This window comes from Bufo gargarizans, unplaced genomic scaffold (assembly GCF_014858855.1).
Source record: "Bufo gargarizans isolate SCDJY-AF-19 unplaced genomic scaffold, ASM1485885v1 fragScaff_scaffold_350_pilon, whole genome shotgun sequence".
Lineage (NCBI taxonomy): Eukaryota > Metazoa > Chordata > Amphibia > Anura > Bufonidae > Bufo > Bufo gargarizans.
The window spans coordinates 217,783-236,361 of NW_025334100.1; the positions used below are offsets into that span (position 1 = coordinate 217,783).

An 18,579-nucleotide genomic window follows, 5' to 3' on the forward strand; every position below is an offset into this window, starting at 1 on the left:
TAGAGGGGTCTACCCTTAGGGGCCTTCAAAACTTCTGCTCCAACAGCAAAGCCACTGCAGGAGCCTACTGCCGATGTGGAGAGTGACCAGAAGACCAGGGAGTGCTGGAATGGGTACACCAAATCTGCCCCAGGCATAGATGGCACCCCCACACTCATTTTACCTGCCCACCAGCAGGGAGGGATGTACACACAACCTAACTGGTTCCTCCTGGGAGAAGCTTGCACGGCAACTCCATTGTTTTATAACCAAAATGGTTGTAGGCCTGCAGGTCCCTTAAGGCAGAGCATTGTTTCAGATGCGATGAACTGTGACTACATTGTGTATTACTACACTCCCGGAAAGAGAGGATCCTTCACCTATCTTCTACCATAAGGTACACGAATACAAAGTGGGTGAGGTACCACAGCCGACCCCGGCCCGACAGCTGTGTGGATTTACTGCACTTTATTTACATATTACAGCAGTAATGGGCCACGGCGGGTCACCCTGCACACAGCACAGATGACGCGGCTCAGGGTTAAATCGATGTAATAGAGGCGCAACAAAAACTGTCCACCACAGACTCAGAATATTAAATAAAATCCAGTTCCAATCTTCAGTGCAGGAGAGGACGCCAGATGTGGAGTCTTAATGAAATGTATCATGCAGAACATACAGGTAGGTGGCCATAACAGCTGGATTATGTACGGAGTCATTAAACTCAGTGGATAATGTGTTAAGAACTTGCATTGGAGATAAGGAGTGGAGCAGAGAGAAGAGGTCATTATAGGGATGGCGCAGAGAGAAGAGGTCATTATAGGGATGGCGCAGAGAGAAGAGGTCATTATAGGGATGGAGCAGAGAGAAGAGGTCATTATAGGGATGGCGCAGAGAGAAGAGGTCATTATAGGGATGGCGCAGAGAGAAGAGGTCATTATAGGGATGGAGCAGAGAGAAGAGGTCATTATAGGGATGGAGCAGAGAGAAGAGGTCATTATAGGGATGGCGCAGAGAGAAGAGGTCATTATAGCGATGGCGCAGAGAGAAGAGGTCATTATAGGGATGGCGTAGAGAGAAGAGGTCATTATAGGGATGGAGCAGAGAGAAGAGGTCATTATAGGGATGGAGCAGGGAGAAGAGGTCATTATAGGGATGGCGCAGAGAGAAGAGGTCATTATAGCGATGGCGCAGAGAGAAGAGGTCATTATAGGGATGGAGCAGAGAGAAGAGGTCATTATAGGGATGGAGCAGGGAGAAGAGGTCATTATAGGGATGGAGCAGAGAGAAGAGGTCATTATAGCGATGGCGCAGAGAGAAGAGGTCATTATAGGGATGGAGCAGGGAGAAGAGGTCATTATAGCGATGGCGCAGAGAGAAGAGGTCATTATAGGGATGGAGCAGAGAGAAGAGGTCATTATAGGGATGGCGCAGAGAGAAGAGGTCATTATAGGGATGGCGCAGAGAGAAGAGGTCATTATAGGGATTGAGCAGAGAGAAGAGGTCATTATAGGGATGGCGCAGAGAGAAGAGGTCATTATAGGGATGGAGCAGAGAGAAGAGGTCATTATAGGGATGGAGCAGAGAGAAGAGGTCATTATAGGGATGGCGTAGAGAGAAGAGGTCATTATAGGGATGGCGTAGAGAGAAGAGGTCATTATAGGGATGGAGCAGAGAGAAGAGGTCATTATAGGGATGGCGCAGAGAGAAGAGGTCATTATAGGGATGGCGTAGAGAGAAGAGGTCATTATAGGGATTGAGCAGAGAGAAGAGGTCATTATAGGGATGGCGCAGAGAGAAGAGGTCATTATAGGGATTGAGCAGAGAGAAGAGGTCAATATATGGATGGCACAGAGAGAAGGGGTCATTATAGGGATGGTGCAGAGACAGGAGCTCATTATTTAGGAGCAGAGGGGAGGAGGTCCTATAGTTAGGGCAGAGGCAGCTTAGGATAAGCAGTGATTGGATGCATTGCAGGATGAGCCTCGGCACAAATCACGTCTCACCTTCCACACGGAGATAAATATACATATATGTACACAAGTCTTCGGTCCATATTGCCCCATGTTGTGCAGAGCACATATGGTGGAATTAGCTGCATACAGTAAGCTTAGAAGACAGTTATAGAATCACTTAAAAACATAAAGCAACGTAACCAAAATATATACAAATAAAACTGAAATGTGGGGGAGGGGCATGCACCAAAGGCAAGAATCGGGAAGGGGACACAAATCAAGTGCAGTCCCTCACATGGTTGTAAACAAGGACATTCCATTCATTTCAATCCAGAGTGCAAAACGAGGCAGCCGCTTGTCTACAAGGCACCGCCATGGGCACCTCACCGACGCCTGCTCACACCTCTACGATGCAGGTGCCAGGAGAATGATGGGCATGCAGCAGTGATGAAAGAAGGAAAACAGGCCAAAGGTGGAAGAATAGCGTTTCTCCTCCTGAACAGAACAGAGGCCACTGTCCCACACGTCGATACACAGAGGAGAAAGCTGCTGCTGGAGAACGGGGGGAAAAAAGTGCCTTGGAGTAAAGGGTTTCCAGTTTTAGGGTTTCCTATGACAATGTGAGAGGTATCACCGTCCCCAGCTGCGGAAATCAGGGCATAGCAGAGCCAGGAGCACAGGTAACAAGTCGTCTCATCCGGCAGGACACTCCAGCCCATAAGACTCTAGGGCCACTGACAAGCAGCTTTACTATGTGGCCCTCAGAAGTAAGTGTCATGAGCTGCACTGCTGTCTGTGGCCCTGGGGCCACTGTTTTGCGGGGAGTCTGAGGCAGGAGAAGATTCTTTGCGTCTGAAGGAAAATTTCCTCTCTCTCTTCTGTCTGGAATCTGTTTTCTCTCTCTCTTTCTGCACTCGCTTTTCCTCCTTCTCTTTCTGCTTTTCCCGCTCTTTCTCCCTCCGGCGCTCTTCTCGCTCCTCCTTTTCCCTCTTCTTTTCGAGCTCGCGCTCTTCTTTCTCTTTTTTTTTCTCTTGCTCCTTTTGCTTCTCCTTGCCCTTCTTGGGTAGTCCGAGGGGAGTCTTGTTGGAGGTGGGGGACGGCAGTGCAGGGTGCAGTCCTTCAGACACCACTACAGATTCAGGCTGGACAGCGAGAGCTGGTGTGGGTGGTGGGGAAGGTCGTCGAATGCTGGACAAACTAAGCCGGCTGCCACTCAGGGTGGGATTAAGGCGCAGCTTCTCTTCATAGATCTGTTTGGCTCCATGTAGACGTCGCGAGGGTCGGTACTGTAACTCCCCTCGATTCTCCCGCCATTTCCGTAACTGAGTGTTGCTCTCTCTCTCTATTAACGCATCAGTGACAGGAACAGAACTCACCTGCAGGAATAAAAATCACAGTGAGGACCTGGCCAAACTCAGGGCCCATCAAGAAGTTATTCCCACAGTGGCGCTCCTCACCTCGGGGAGCAGCACATCTTCCTGCATACAGTGCACCGGGAGACTCCTCAGCTTCTCCATTGTCTCGTACATCCCCTGACAGCTCCGAAGCTTGTCCACCGACCCCAGGGTATGCCGCAGTAACACCAGCCCCACGCGGAATACAATCTTCACACCTTCAACAGAAGAAAGGAGAAGTAAGATGGAGAATATCTGCAGGACATCCACTGTAAACCTCATGCAGTGTATCAGACCCTTCATACCTTCACAGAAGAACATGTCCCATACACGCAGCACTGATGCCCAGGGTAGAGTGCGGGAGAATATGCACATGAACCACTCCGTCATATACAAGATGGGATCAATCTTAAACTTCTTCAGGTGTCTGTAAGCCATGGGGCAAACTCTGCGCAACAGAGCAAAGAAAATCTCCCCATCCAGCTGTATGGCTTCCTAAAAGAAGAAAGCAAGAGGAACAGCGGGCCAAAGAACTGAACACACAGGCACTGTATGCTGCAACAGCAGGAGGGTGACGGGACTGACCGCTACATGCAGGAGCGGCACAAGGATGCACAGCTACATGCAGGAGCGGCACAAGGATGCACAGCTACATGCAGGAGCGGCACAAGGATGCACAGCTACATGCAGGAGCGGCACAAGGATGCACAGCTACATGCGGGAGCGGCACAAGGATGCACAGCTACATGCAGGAGCGCACAAGGATGCACAGCTACATGCAGGAGCGCACAAGGATGCACAGCTACATGCAGGAGCGCACAAGGATGTACAGCTACATGCAGGAACGGCACAAGGATGCACAGCTCCATGCAGGAGCGGCACAAGGATGCACCGCTACATGCAGGAGCGGCACAAGGATGCACCGCTACATGCAGGAGCGGCACAAGGATGCACCGCTACATGCAGGAGCGGCACAAGGATGCACAGCTACATGCAGGAGCGGCACAAGGATGCACCGCTACATGCAGGAGCGGCACAAGGATGCACAGCTACATGCAGGAACTGCACAAGGATGCACAGCTACATGCAGGAGCGGCACAAGGATGCACAGCTACATGCAGGAGCGGCACAAGGATGCACAGCAGAAAGGCAGACAAGAAGCAAGATGCAGGCATTGTAATGAAGTGGAGGATGGGCAGCTCACCAGGCCAGCGCTATAATATCCCGGGAGGTACTTGTCACAGATCTGGACCAGACACCAAAACGCTTGCTGAAGAAGGACAAAGATTTAGAGACACAAAATAAGGGGCATCCGACTACAAACTTCTGCTAGAGCCGCTCAATTACCCCCTCCAACCAGAGCAGCAGACCCAACCTGTTCCTACTGCATCTACATGTGTTATCCTGTACTGTATGTGGAGGAGGCTTCTCCAGGTGACGGAGGTGTAATCCTGTACTGCATGTGGAGGAGGCTTCTCCAGGTGACGGAGGTGTAATCCTGTACTGCATGTGGAGGAGGCTTCTCCAGGTGACGGCGGTGTAATCCTGTACTGCATGTGGAGGAGGCTTCTCTGGGTGACGGCGGTGTAATCCTGTACTGTATGTGGAGGAGGCTTCTCCAGGTGACGGTGGTGCAATCCTGTACTGCATGTGGAGGAGCCTTCTCCGGGTGACCGCGGTGTTATCCTGTACTGTATGTGGAGGAGGCTTCTCCAGGTGACGGCAGTGTAATCCTGTACTGTATGTGGAGGAGGCTTCTCCAGGTGACGGCGGTGTAATCCTGTACTGTACGTGGAGGAGGCTTCTCCAGGTGATGGCAGTGTAATCCTGTACTGTATGTGGAGGCTTCTCCGGGTGACCTCGGTGTTATCCTGTACTGTATGTGGAGGAGGCTTCTCCAGGTGACCGCAGTGTTATCCTGTACTGTATGTGGAGGAGGCTTCTCCAGGTGACGGCAGTGTAATTCTGTACTGCATGTGGAGGAGGCTTCTCCAGGTGACGGTGGTGCAATCCTGTACTGCATGTGGAGGAGCCTTCTCCGGGTGACCGCGGTGTTATCCTGTACTGTATGTGGAGGAGGCTTCTCCAGGTGACGGCAGTGTAATGCTGTACTGTATGTGGAGGAGGCTTCTCCAGGTGACGGCGGTGTAATCCTGTACTGTACGTGGAGGAGGCGTCTCCAGGTGACGGCGGTGTAATCCTGTACTGTACGTGGAGGAGGCTTCTCCGGGTGACCGCAGTGTTATCCTGTACTGTATGTGGAGGAGGCTTCTCCAGGTGACGGCAGTGTTATCCTGTACTGTATGTGGAGGAGGCTTCTCCAGGTGACGGCAGTGTTATCCTGTACTGCATGTGGAGGAGGCTTCTCCGGGTGACGGCGGTGTAATCCTGTACTGTATGTGGAGGAGGCTTCTCCAGGTGATGGCGGTGTTATCCTGTACTGTACGTGGAGAAGGCTTCTCCAGGTGACGGCGGTGTTATCCTGTACTGTATGTGGAGGAGGCTTCTCCAGGTGACCGCAGTGTAATCCTGTACTGTATGTTGAGGAGGCTTCTCCAGGTGACGGCGATGTAATCCTGTACTGTATGTGGAGGAGGCTTCTCCAGGTGACGGCGGTGTAATCCTGTACTGTACGTGGAGAAGGCTTCTCCAGGTGACGGCGGTGTTATCCTGTACTGTATGTGGAGGAGGCTTCTCCAGGTGACGGCGGTGTTATCCTGTACTGTATGTGGAGGAGGCTTCTCCGGGTGACCGCAGTGTTATCCTGTACTGTATGTGGAGGAGGCTTCTCCAGGTGACGGCGGTGTAATCCTGTACTGCATGTGGAGGAGGCTTCTCTGGGTGACGGCGGTGTAATCCTGTACTGTATGTGGAGGAGGCTTCTCCAGGTGACGGTGGTGCAATCCTGTACTGCATGTGGAGGAGCCTTCTCCGGGTGACCGCGGTGTTATCCTGTACTGTATGTGGAGGAGGCTTCTCCAGGTGACGGCAGTGTAATCCTGTACTGTATGTGGAGGAGGCTTCTCCAGGTGACGGCGGTGTAATCCTGTACTGTACGTGGAGGAGGCTTCTCCAGGTGATGGCAGTGTAATCCTGTACTGTATGTGGAGGCTTCTCCGGGTGACCTCGGTGTTATCCTGTACTGTATGTGGAGGAGGCTTCTCCAGGTGACCGCAGTGTTATCCTGTACTGTATGTGGAGGAGGCTTCTCCAGGTGACGGCAGTGTAATTCTGTACTGCATGTGGAGGAGGCTTCTCCAGGTGACGGTGGTGCAATCCTGTACTGCATGTGGAGGAGCCTTCTCCGGGTGACCGCGGTGTTATCCTGTACTGTATGTGGAGGAGGCTTCTCCAGGTGACGGCAGTGTAATGCTGTACTGTATGTGGAGGAGGCTTCTCCAGGTGACGGCGGTGTAATCCTGTACTGTACGTGGAGGAGGCGTCTCCAGGTGACGGCGGTGTAATCCTGTACTGTACGTGGAGGAGGCTTCTCCGGGTGACCGCAGTGTTATCCTGTACTGTATGTGGAGGAGGCTTCTCCAGGTGACGGCAGTGTTATCCTGTACTGTATGTGGAGGAGGCTTCTCCAGGTGACGGCAGTGTTATCCTGTACTGCATGTGGAGGAGGCTTCTCCGGGTGACGGCGGTGTTATCCTGTACTGTATGTGAAGGAGGCTTCTCCAGGTGACGGCGGTGTAATCCTGTACTGTATGTGGAGGAGGCTTCTCCAGGTGATGGCGGTGTTATCCTGTACTGTACGTGGAGAAGGCTTCTCCAGGTGACGGCGGTGTTATCCTGTACTGTATGTGGAGGAGGCTTCTCCAGGTGACCGCAGTGTAATCCTGTACTGTATGTTGAGGAGGCTTCTCCAGGTGACGGCGATGTAATCCTGTACTGTATGTGGAGGAGGCTTCTCCAGGTGACGGCGATGTAATCCTGTACTGTATGTGGAGGAGGCTTCTCCAGGTGACGGCGGTGTAATCCTGTACTGTACGTGGAGAAGGCTTCTCCAGGTGACAGCGGTGTTATCCTGTACTGTACGTGGAGGAGGCTTCTCCGGGTGACCGCAGTGTTATCCTGTACTGTACGTGGAGGAGGCTTCTCCGGGTGACCGCGGTGTTATCCTGTACTGTACGTGGAGGAGGCTTCTCCGGGTGACCGCGGTGTTATCCTGTACTGTATGTGGAGGAGGCTTCTCCGGGTGACCGCGGTGTTATCCTGTACTGTATGTGGAGGAGGCTTCTCCAGGTGACGGCGGTGTAATCCTGTACTGTATGTGGAGGAGGCTTCTCCGGGTGACGGCGGTGTTATCCTGTACTGTATGTGGAGGAGGCTTCTCCAGGTGACGGCGGTGTTATCCTGTACTGTATGTGGAGGAGCCTTCTCCGGGTGACCGCAGTGTTATCCTGTACTGTATGTGGAAGAGGCTTCTCCGGGTGACCGCAGTGTTATCCTGTACTGTATGTGGAGGAGGCTTCTCCAGGTGACGGCGATGTTATCCTGTACTGTATGTGGAGGAGGCTTCTCCAGGTGACGGCAGTGTTATCCTGTACTGTACGTGGAGGAGGCTTCTCCAGGTGACGGAGGTGTTATCCTGTACTGTACGTGGAGGAGGCTTCTCCAGGTGACCGCAGTGTTATCATGTACTGTATGTGGAGGAAGCTCCTCCAGGTGACGGCGGTGTTATCCTGTACTGTATGTGGAAGAGGCTTCTCCGGGTGACCGCAGTGTTATCCTGTACTGTATGTGGAGGAGGCTTCTCCAGGTGACCGCAGTGTTATCCTGTACTGTATGTGGAGGAGGCTTCTCCAGGTGACCGCAGTGTAATCCTGTACTGTATGTGGAGGAGGCTTCTCCGGGTGACGGCGGTGTTATCCTGTACTGTATGTGGAGGAGGCTTCTCCAGGTGACCGCAGTGTAATCCTGTACTGTATGTTGAGGAGGCTTCTCCAGGTGACGGCGATGTAATCCTGTACTGTATGTTGAGGAGGCTTCTCCGGGTGACGGCGATGTAATCCTGTACTGTATGTGGAGGAGGCTTCTCCAGGTGACGGCGGTGTTATCCTGTACTGTACGTGGAGAAGGCTTCTCCAGGTGACAGCGGTGTTATCCTGTACTGTATGTGGAGGAGCCTTCTCCGGGTGACCGCAGTGTTATCCTGCACTGTACGTGGAGGAGGCTTCTCCGGGTGACGGCGGTGTTATCCTGTACTGTATGTGGAGGAGGCTTCTCCAGGTGACCGCGGTGTTATCCTGTACTGTATGTGGAGGAGGCTTCTCCAGGTGACGGCGGTGTAATCCTGTACTGTATGTGGAGGAGGCTTCTCCAGGTGACCGCAGTGTAATCCTGTACTGTATGTGGAGGAGGCTTCTCCAGGTGACGGCGATGTAATCCTGTACTGTATGTGGAGGAGGCTTCTCCAGGTGACGGCAGTGTTATCCTGTACTGTATGTGGAGGAGGCTTCTCCAGGTGACCGCAGTGTTATCCTGTACTGTATGTGGAGGAGGCTTCTCCAGGTGACGGCGGTGTAATTCTGTACTGTATGTAGAGGAGGCTTCTCCAGGTGACCGCAGTGTTATCCTGTACTGTATGTGGAGGAGGCTTCTCCAGGTGACGGCAGTGTAATTCTGTACTGTATGCAGAGGAGGCTTCTCCAGGTGACGGTGGTGCAATCCTGTACTGCATGTGGAGGAGGCTTCTCCGGGTGACCGCGGTGTTATCCTGTACTGTATGTGGAGGAGGCTTCTCCAGGTGACCGCAGTGTTATCCTGTACTGTATGTGGAGGAGGCTTCTCCAGGTGACGGCAGTGTAATTCTGTACTGTATGCAGAGGAGGCTTCTCCAGGTGACGGCAGTGTTATCCTGTACTGTATGTGGAGGAGGCTTCTCCGGGTGACGGCGGTGTAATCCTGTACTGTACGTGGAGAAGGCTTCTCCAGGTGACGGCGGTGTTATCCTGTACTGTATGTGGAGGAGCCTTCTCCGGGTGACCGCAGTGTTATCCTGTACTGTACGTGGAGGAGGCTTCTCCAGGTGACCGCAGTGTTATCCTGTACTGTACGTGGAGGAGGCTTCTCCGGGTGACCGCAGTGTTATCCTGTACTGTACGTGGAGGAGGCTTCTCCGGGTGACCGCGGTGTTATCCTGTACTGTACGTGGAGGAGGCTTCTCCGGGTGACCGCGGTGTTATCCTGTACTGTATGTGGAGGAGGCTTCTCCGGGTGACGGCGGTGTTATCCTGTACTGTATGTGGAGGAGGCTTCTCCGGGTGACGGCGGTGTTATCCTGTACTGTATGTGGAGGAGGCTTCTCCAGGTGACGGCGGTGTTATCCTGTACTGTATGTGGAGGAGCCTTCTCCGGGTGACCGCAGTGTTATCCTGTACTGTATGTGGAGGAGGCTTCTCCAGGTGACGGCAGTGTTATCCTGTACTGTACGTGGAGGAGGCTTCTCCAGGTGACTGAGGTGTTATCCTGTACTGTATGTGGAAGAGGCTTCTCCGGGTGACCGCAGTGTTATCCTGTACTGTATGTGGAGGAGGCTTCTCCAGGTGACGGCGGTGTTATCCTGTACTGTATGTGGAGGAGGCTTCTCCAGGTGACGGCAGTGTAATCCTGTACTGCATGTGGAGGAGGCTTCTCCAGGTGACCGCAGTGTTATCATGTACTGCATGTGGAGGAGGCTTCTCCGGGTGACGGCGGTGTTATCCTGTACTGTATGTGGAGGAGGCTTCTTCAGGTGACGGCGGTGTAATCCTGTACTGTATGTGGAGGAGGCTTCTCCAGGTGACCGCAGTGTAATCCTGTACTGTACGTGGAGGAGGCTTCTCCAGGTGACGGCGATGTAATCCTGTACTGTATGTGGAGGAGGCTTCTCCAGGTGACGGCAGTGTTATCATGTACTGTATGTGGAGGAGGCTTCTCCAGGTGACGGCAGTGTAATTCTGTACTGTATGCAGAGGAGGCTTCTCCGGGTGACCGCGGTGTTATCCTGTACTGTATGTGGAGGAGGCTTCTCCAGGTGACGGCGGTGTAATTCTGCACTGTATGTGGAGGAGCCTTCTCTGGGTGACGGCAGTGTTATCCTGTACTGTATGCAGAGGAGGCTTCTCCGGGTGACCGCGGTGTTATCCTGTACTGTATGTGGAGGAGGCTTCTCCAGGTGACGGCAGTGTAATTCTGTACTGTATGTAGAGGAGGCTTCTCTGGGTGACCGCGGTGTTATCCTGCACTGTATGTGGAGGAGGCTTCTCCAGGTGACGGCGGTGTAATTCTGCACTGTATGTGGAGGAGGCTTCTCCGGGTGACCGCGGTGTTATCCTGTACTGTATGTGGAGGAGGCGTCTCCAGGTGACGGCGGTGTAATCCTGTACTGCATGTGGTGGAGGCTTCTCCAGGTGACGGCGGTGTAATCCTGTACTGTACGTGGAGAAGGCTTCTCCAGGTGACGGAGGTGTTATTCTGTACTGTATGTGGAGAAGGCTTCTCCATGTGACCGCAGTGTTATCCTGCACTGTATGTGGAGGAGGCTTCTCCAGGTGACGGAGGTGTTATTCTGTACTGTATGTGGAGAAGGCTTCTCCGGGTGACCGCGGTGTTATCCTGCACTGTATGTGGAGGATGCTTCTCCAGGTGACAGAGGTGTTATTCTGTACTCCCTTGGCCCTATCCTGGCTGCATGTTATCAGCTGGGGGGGCTCACTTCTGTCCTTACATTCTGTATGTCACCCACAGACTTCATCCACCTTCAGCCCTGGCCTCCTACCACCTTTGCCTCCCTTTGCTCCTTCCCAATCACTGCTACGAAGCACTGTGCTATGACCTTAAACACTGTTACCTCAGCCGGCATGTGCATGAGCAGCACTGCTGCCACCGGAGCCTGAGCCTGGCAGTATCCTTCCTCTGGTCGGTATACGGTATATGCCTTCAGGATGCGGTACAAATCCTGCTGCCTGTGAGGGGAGAACAAGGAACAAATACAAGACATGAATATCAATCCTGGAATCCAGGAGGCAAAAAACACCACATCTATCCTGCAGGAGATCTCCTGAGGTGAAAGGGACAACATCTGCCAACAGAAATCCTGCACAATAAAAACATGCGCATCATCAGGTTCTGACTAAGTCCACATGAAGCGGTTCCTACAGATTCAGAGACAGCCCAAAACTCAGATCACTCAGGTTCGTGATGTTGGAGAAACACTGCGATCTGGGTCTAGAAGAGATTCCAAACATGAAGTCTGACTATAGTCCTCGTCATCCAAACCTGCAGCACTACGTCCTACAGAAAGACTGTCTTCCCAGTGTCACACACCTACAGCTCTATGTCCTACACAAGGACTGTCTTCCCAGTGTCACACACCTACAGCTCTATGTCCTACAGAAGGACTGTCTTCCCAGTGTCACACACCTACAGCTCTATGTCCTACACAAGGACTGTTCTCCTAGTGTCACACACCTACAGCTCTATGTCCTACACAAGGACTGTTCTCCTAGTGTCACACACCTACAGCTCTACGTCCTACACAAGGAATGTCTTCCCAGTGACACACATGTACAGCTCTACATCCTACAGAAAGACTGTCTTCCCAGTGTCACACACCTACAGCTCTATGTCCTACACAAGGACTGTTCTCCTAGTGTCACACACCTACAGCTCTATGTCCTACACAAGGACTGTCTTCCCAGTGTCACACACCTACAGCTCTATGTCCTACACAAGGACTGTTCTCCCAGTGTCACACACCTACAGCTCTATGTCCTACACAAGGACTGTTCTCCCAGTGTCACACACCTACAGCTCTATGTCCTACACAAGGACTGTTCTCCCAGTGTCACACACCTACAGCTCTATGTCCTACACAAGGACTGTTCTCCTAGTCTCACACACCTACAGCTCTACATCCTACACAAGGACTGTTCTCCTAGTGTCACACACCTACAGCTCTACATCCTACACAAGGACTTTTCTCCTAGTGTCACACACCTACAGCTCTATGTCCTACACAAGGACTGTCTTCCCAGTGTCACACACCTACAGCTCTACGTCCTACACAAGGACTGTCTTCCCAGTGTCACACACCTACAGCTCTATGTCCTACACAAGGACTGTTCTCCTAGTGTCACACACCTACAGCTCTATGTCCTACACAAGGACTGTTCTCCTAGTGTCACACACCTACAGCTCTATGTCCTACACAAGGACTGTTCTCCTAGTGTCACACACCTACAGCTCTACATCCTACACAAGGACTGTCTTCCCAGTGTCACACACCTACAGCTCTACGTCCTACACAAGGACTGTTCTCCTAGTGTCACACACCTACAGCTCTATGTCCTACACAAGGACTTTTCTCCTAGTGTCACACACCTACAGCTCTATGTCCTACACAAGGACTGTCTTCCCAGTGTCACACACCTACAGCTCTACATCCTACACAAGGACTGTCTTCCCAGTGTCACACACCTACAGCTCTATGTCCTACACAAGGAATGTCTTCCCAGTGTCACACATGTACAGCTCTACATCCTACAGAAAGACTGTCTTCCCAGTGTCACACACCTACAGCTCTATGTCCTACACAAGGACTGTTCTCCTAGTGTCACACACCTACAGCTCTATGTCCTACACAAGGACTGTCTTCCCAGTGTCACACACCTACAGCTCTATGTCCTACACAAGGACTGTTCTCCCAGTGTCACACACCTACAGCTCTATGTCCTACACAAGGACTGTTCTCCCAGTGTCACACACCTACAGCTCTATGTCCTACACAAGGACTGTTCTCCTAGTGTCACACACCTACAGCTCTACATCCTACACAAGGACTTTTCTCCTAGTGTCACACACCTACAGCTCTATGTCCTACACAAGGACTGTCTTCCCAGTGTCACACACCTACAGCTCTACGTCCTACACAAGGACTGTCTTCCCAGTGTCACACACCTACAGCTCTATGTCCTACACAAGGACTGTTCTCCTAGTGTCACACACCTACAGCTCTACATCCTACACAAGGACTGTCTTCCCAGTGTCACACACCTACAGCTCTACGTCCTACACAAGGACTGTTCTCCTAGTGTCACACACCTACAGCTCTATGTCCTACACAAGGACTGTTCTCCTAGTGTCACACACCTACAGCTCTACATCCTACACAAGGACTGTTCTCCTAGTGTCACACACCTACAGCTCTACGTCCTACACAAGGACTTTTCTCCTAGTGTCACACACCTACAGCTCTATATCCTACAGAAGGACTGTCTTCCCAGTGTCACACACCTACAGCTCTACATCCTACACAAGGACTGTTCTCCTAGTGTCACACACCTACAGCTCTACGTCCTACACAAGGACTGTTCTCCTAGTGGCACACACCTACAGCTCTACGTCCTACACAAGGACTGTTCTCCTAGTGTCACACACCTACAGCTCTACATCCTACACAAGGACTGTCTTTCCAGTGTCACACACCTACAGCTCTACATCCTACACAAGGACTGTTCTCCTAGTGGCACACACCTACAGCTCTACATCCTACACAAGGACTGTTCTCCTAGTGTCACACACCTACAGCTCTACATCCTACACAAGGACTGTTCTCCTAGTCTCACACACACCTACAGCTCTACATCCTACACAAGGACTGTCTTTCCAGTGTCACACACCTACAGCTCTACATCCTACAGAAGGACTGTCTTCCCAGTGTCACACACCTACAGCTCTACATCCTACACTAGGACTGTTCTCCTAGTCTCACACACCTACAGCTCTACGTCCTACACAAGGACTGTTCTCCCAGTGTCACACACCTACAGCTCTACATCCTACACAAGGACTGTCTTCCCAGTGTCACACACCTACAGCTCTACGTCCTACACAAGGACTGTTCTCCTAGTGGCACACACCTACAGCTCTACATCCTACACAAGGACTGTTCTCCTAGTGGCACACACCTACAGCTCTACATCCTACACAAGGACTGTCTTCCCAGTGTCACACATGTACAGCTCTACATCCTACACAAGGACTGTTCTCCTAGTGTCACACACCTACAGCTCTATGTCCTACACAAGGACTGTTCTCCCAGTGTCACACATGTACAGCTCTACATCCTACACAAGGACTGTTCTCCTAGTGGCACACACCTACAGCTCTACATCCTACACAAGGACTGTTCTCCTAGTGTCACACACCTACAGCTCTACATCCTACACAAGGACTGTCTTCCCAGTGTCACACACCTACAGCTCTACATCCTACACAAGGACTGTTCTCCTAGTGTCACACACCTACAGCTCTATGTCCAGTACTGTCCTCCAAATGTCCAACCTAGAGCTGTACGTCCTACACGTAGACTTTACTACTCATAAATGGAGGTTACAATGGACAGTGGAGGTTACAAGAGGCTGCACAGATGTCTTCCGGCTGCTGCATACATCCTACGTCCTGCAACATTCTTACCCGTGCCCTCCTCGTGCAGCAAACATCTCATGGAAAGGAAACTGCCGGTGGAGATCTTTCTCAATTACATCCAGCCACTTGGGGTCTCCTTGCTGTCGCTCCATTTCCTAAAACAGATGACAGGGAAAGATTAAAGGGGTATCCTCATCTCAGACAATGGGGGAATATCGCTAGGATATGCCCCAATTGTCTGATAGGTGCAGGTCCCACCAATGGGACCCGCACCTACAACGAGAACAAAGCGGGGAGCGCTGTAGCTGGAGGACCCCGGATTTCCCCATAGAAGTGAATGAGAGCGCACCGTGGTGCATGTGCAGCCCATGCTCCCATTCATTTTGGCGGCCCCATAGAAATGAATAGAGGGACGGCTGCACATGCACAGTGCACCCTCCGTTCATTTTCATTGCAGGTGCGTGTCCCAGTGGTGGGACCCGCATCTATAAGACAATGGGGGCATATCCTAGCGATATGCCCCCATTGTCTGAGATGGGAAACCCCCTTAAGTCATAAATATCGTCCACAGCTTCTCTACCTACAAATCATCAAGTAGTCTGCTCACCTCGAATTTCCCAGGGTTTTTCATCAGAAGATCATGACTGTTCGAGAGCAACTGCCAGGCCTTGGCCCTCAGTGAAGATGGGATCCCCTTCCTACATCTCAGCTTCACCTGCAGACAGAGATCTACAGTGAGACATATACGGAGGATGTATCGCCAGTACCCACTTATTCCTCTCATCATCTCACCTTCTGAAAACGCCTCGTCAGCCACTTATCCCAAGTACTGAACATTTCTAACCACTTCAGTTCTCGCTGTCGAGCAATTTCCACAGGGATTGAGGTATCTCTGCAAGAGGAGAAGAGGCGTCTCCATCACCCTTGATGTGCTAAATGCAAGGGACAGCGGCAACACATGGCACAGGCCACCGTGACAACACACACCACATACCGTATCAGAGCAGACAAACCTCGTCAGAGCCTGTATCACCACCACACACCTCGTCAGAGCCTGCATCACCACCACACACCTCATCAGAGCCTGTATCGCCACCACACACCTCATCAGAGCCTGTATCACCACCACACACCTCGTCAGAGCCTGTATCACCACCACACACCTCGTCAGAGCCTGTACCACCACCACACACCTCATCAGAGCCTGTACCGCCACCACACACCTCATCAGAGCCTGTATCACCACCACACACCTCGTCAGAGCCTGTATCGCCACCACACACCTCGTCAGAGCCTGTATCGCCACCACACACCTCGTCAGAGCCTGTATCGCCACCACACACCTCGTCAGAGCCTGTATCGCCACCACACACCTCGTCAGAGCCTGTATCGCCACCAACACACCTCGTCAGAGCCTGTATCACCACCACACACCTCGTCAGAGCCTGTACCACCACCACACACCTCGTCAGAGCCTGTACCACCACCACACACCTCGTCAGAGCCTGTACCACCACCACACACCTCGTCAGAGCCTGTATCACCACCACACACCTCATCAGACAGCCTGTATCACCACCACACACCTCATCAGAGCCTGTATCACCATCACACACCTCATCAGAGCCTGTATCACCACCACACACCTCGTCAGAGCCTGTATCACCACCACACACCTCGTCAGAGCCTGTATCACTACCACACACCTCGTCAGAGAGCCTGTATCACCACACACCTCATCAGACAGCCTGTATCACCACCACACACCTCGTCAGAGCCTGTATCACCACCACACACCTCGTCAGAGCCTGTATCACCACCACACACCTCGTCAGAGCCTGTATCACTACCACACACCTCGTCAGAGAGCCTGTATCACCACACACCTCATCAGACAGCCTGTATCACCACCACACACCTCGTCAGAGCCTGTATCACCACCACACACCTCGTCAGAGCCTGTATCACCACCACACACCTCGTCAGAGCCTGTATCACCACCACACACCTCGTCAGAGCCTGTATCAGCACCACACACCTCGTCAGAGCCTGTATCAGCACCACACACCTCGTCAGAGCCTGTATCACCACCACACACCTCGTCAGAGCCTGTATTACCACCACACACCTCGTCAGAGCCTGTATCACCACCACACACCTCATCAGAGCCTGCAGCACCAATGGACACCTTGTCAGACAGCATGTATCACCACCACACACCTCATCAGAGAGCCTGTATCACTACCACATACCTCGTCAAAACCTGTATCACTACCACACACCTCGTAAGAGAGCCTGTATCACCACCACACAACTCGTCAGACAGCCTGTATCACCACACACCTCATCAGACAGCCTGTATCACCACCACACAACTCGTCAGACAGCCTGTATCACCACACACCTCATCAGACAGCCTGTATCACCACCACACAACTCGTCAGAGAGCCTGTATCACCACACACCTCATCAGACAGCCTGTATCACCACCACACACCTCGTCAGAGCCTGTATCACCACCACACACCTCGTCAGAGCCTGTATCACCACCACACACCTCGTCAGAGCCTGTATCACCACCACACACCTCATCAGAGCCTGCAGCACCAATGGACACCTTGTCAGACAGCATGTATCACCACCACACACCTAGTCAGAGCCTGTATCACCACCACACACCTCATCAGAGCCTGTATCACCACCACACACCTCGTCAGAGCCTGTATCACCACCATACCCGTCAGAGCCTGTATCACCACCATACACCTCGTCAGAGCCTGTATCACCACCATACACCTCGTCAGAGCCTGTATCACCACCACACACCTCGTCAGAGCCTGTATCACCACCACACACCTCATCAGAGAGCCTGTATCACCACCACACACCTCATCAGAGAGCCTGTATCACCACCACACACCTCGTCAGAGCCTGTATCACCACCACACACCTCGTCAGAGCCTGCATCACCACCACACACCTCGTCAGAGCCTGCATCACCACCACACACCTCGTCAGAGCCTGCATCACCACCGCACACCTCGTCAGAGCCTGCATCACCACCGCACACCTCGTCAGAGCCTGCATCACCACCGCACACCTCGTCAGAGCCTGTATCACCACCACACACCTCATCAGACAGCCTGTATCACCACCACACACCTCATCAGACAGCCTGTATCACCACCACACACCTCGTCAGAGCCTGTATCACCACCACACACCTCGTCAGAGCCTGTATCACCACCACACACCTCGTCAGAGCCTGTATCACCACCACACACCTCGTCAGAGCCTATTTGTCACGAACGTTCCCGTGACAGGTGCCAGGAGAGATAAGACTGGCAACACGTGGTTTGATCTGACAGGTTCCTTGTGGATCAATTCGTGTTGGTGTTGTTTCTGGTAGCGGCCACACCCCTTGCCTCATGTTGTGTGGTTTATAGCTTCAGTCTTCTTGTGGATTGCTGGTGTTTGGATCTCGGCGGAGTTCCTGTGCTTCCATAGCCATTTGAAGTTAAGTGTCATCTTCCCCTATTGTTTATTGTTGGGGTTGTCTTGTGTTGCTCTTTTCCCTGTCATTTGTGTTTAGGCCTGAGGGAGACTCCTGTTCGTCCTACCCTTTGGCGGAACTGGTTGTCTCTTGTCCTGACATTAGTACCAGGGTCCTACAGGGTGAGTTAGGACTTTAGGTTCCTGTGTATGAACTCACCTAACTCTGGGGTCAGTTCATACTGAAAGTCAGGACCTTGCTAGGGTATCTCTAGGAGGTGACCTGTTCCTTTCCCTAGTTTCCAGGCCTTTTCCCCTCACCCCTTTACCTCCTACGTTAGGTG

The 18,579-nt window shown here is 52.3% G+C and overlaps 1 protein-coding gene across 1 annotated transcript; it reads right to left on the bottom strand.

Moving 5' to 3' along the window:
* Window positions 1–396: 396 nt before the first annotated feature.
* On the bottom strand, window positions 397–15,779 carry TBC1D10B (TBC1 domain family member 10B). The gene is made up of 8 exons (XM_044273026.1): window positions 15,536–15,779; window positions 15,351–15,458; window positions 14,792–14,898; window positions 11,166–11,280; window positions 4,533–4,598; window positions 3,634–3,823; window positions 3,392–3,546; window positions 397–3,310 (listed from the first exon to the last, which is right to left on the bottom strand). The coding sequence occupies exons 1-8, from the start codon at window positions 15,578–15,580 to the stop codon at window positions 2,696–2,698; spliced, it is 1,401 nt and encodes a 466-aa protein (XP_044128961.1). The 5' UTR covers window positions 15,581–15,779; the 3' UTR covers window positions 397–2,695.
* Window positions 15,780–18,579: the final 2,800 nt, after the last annotated feature.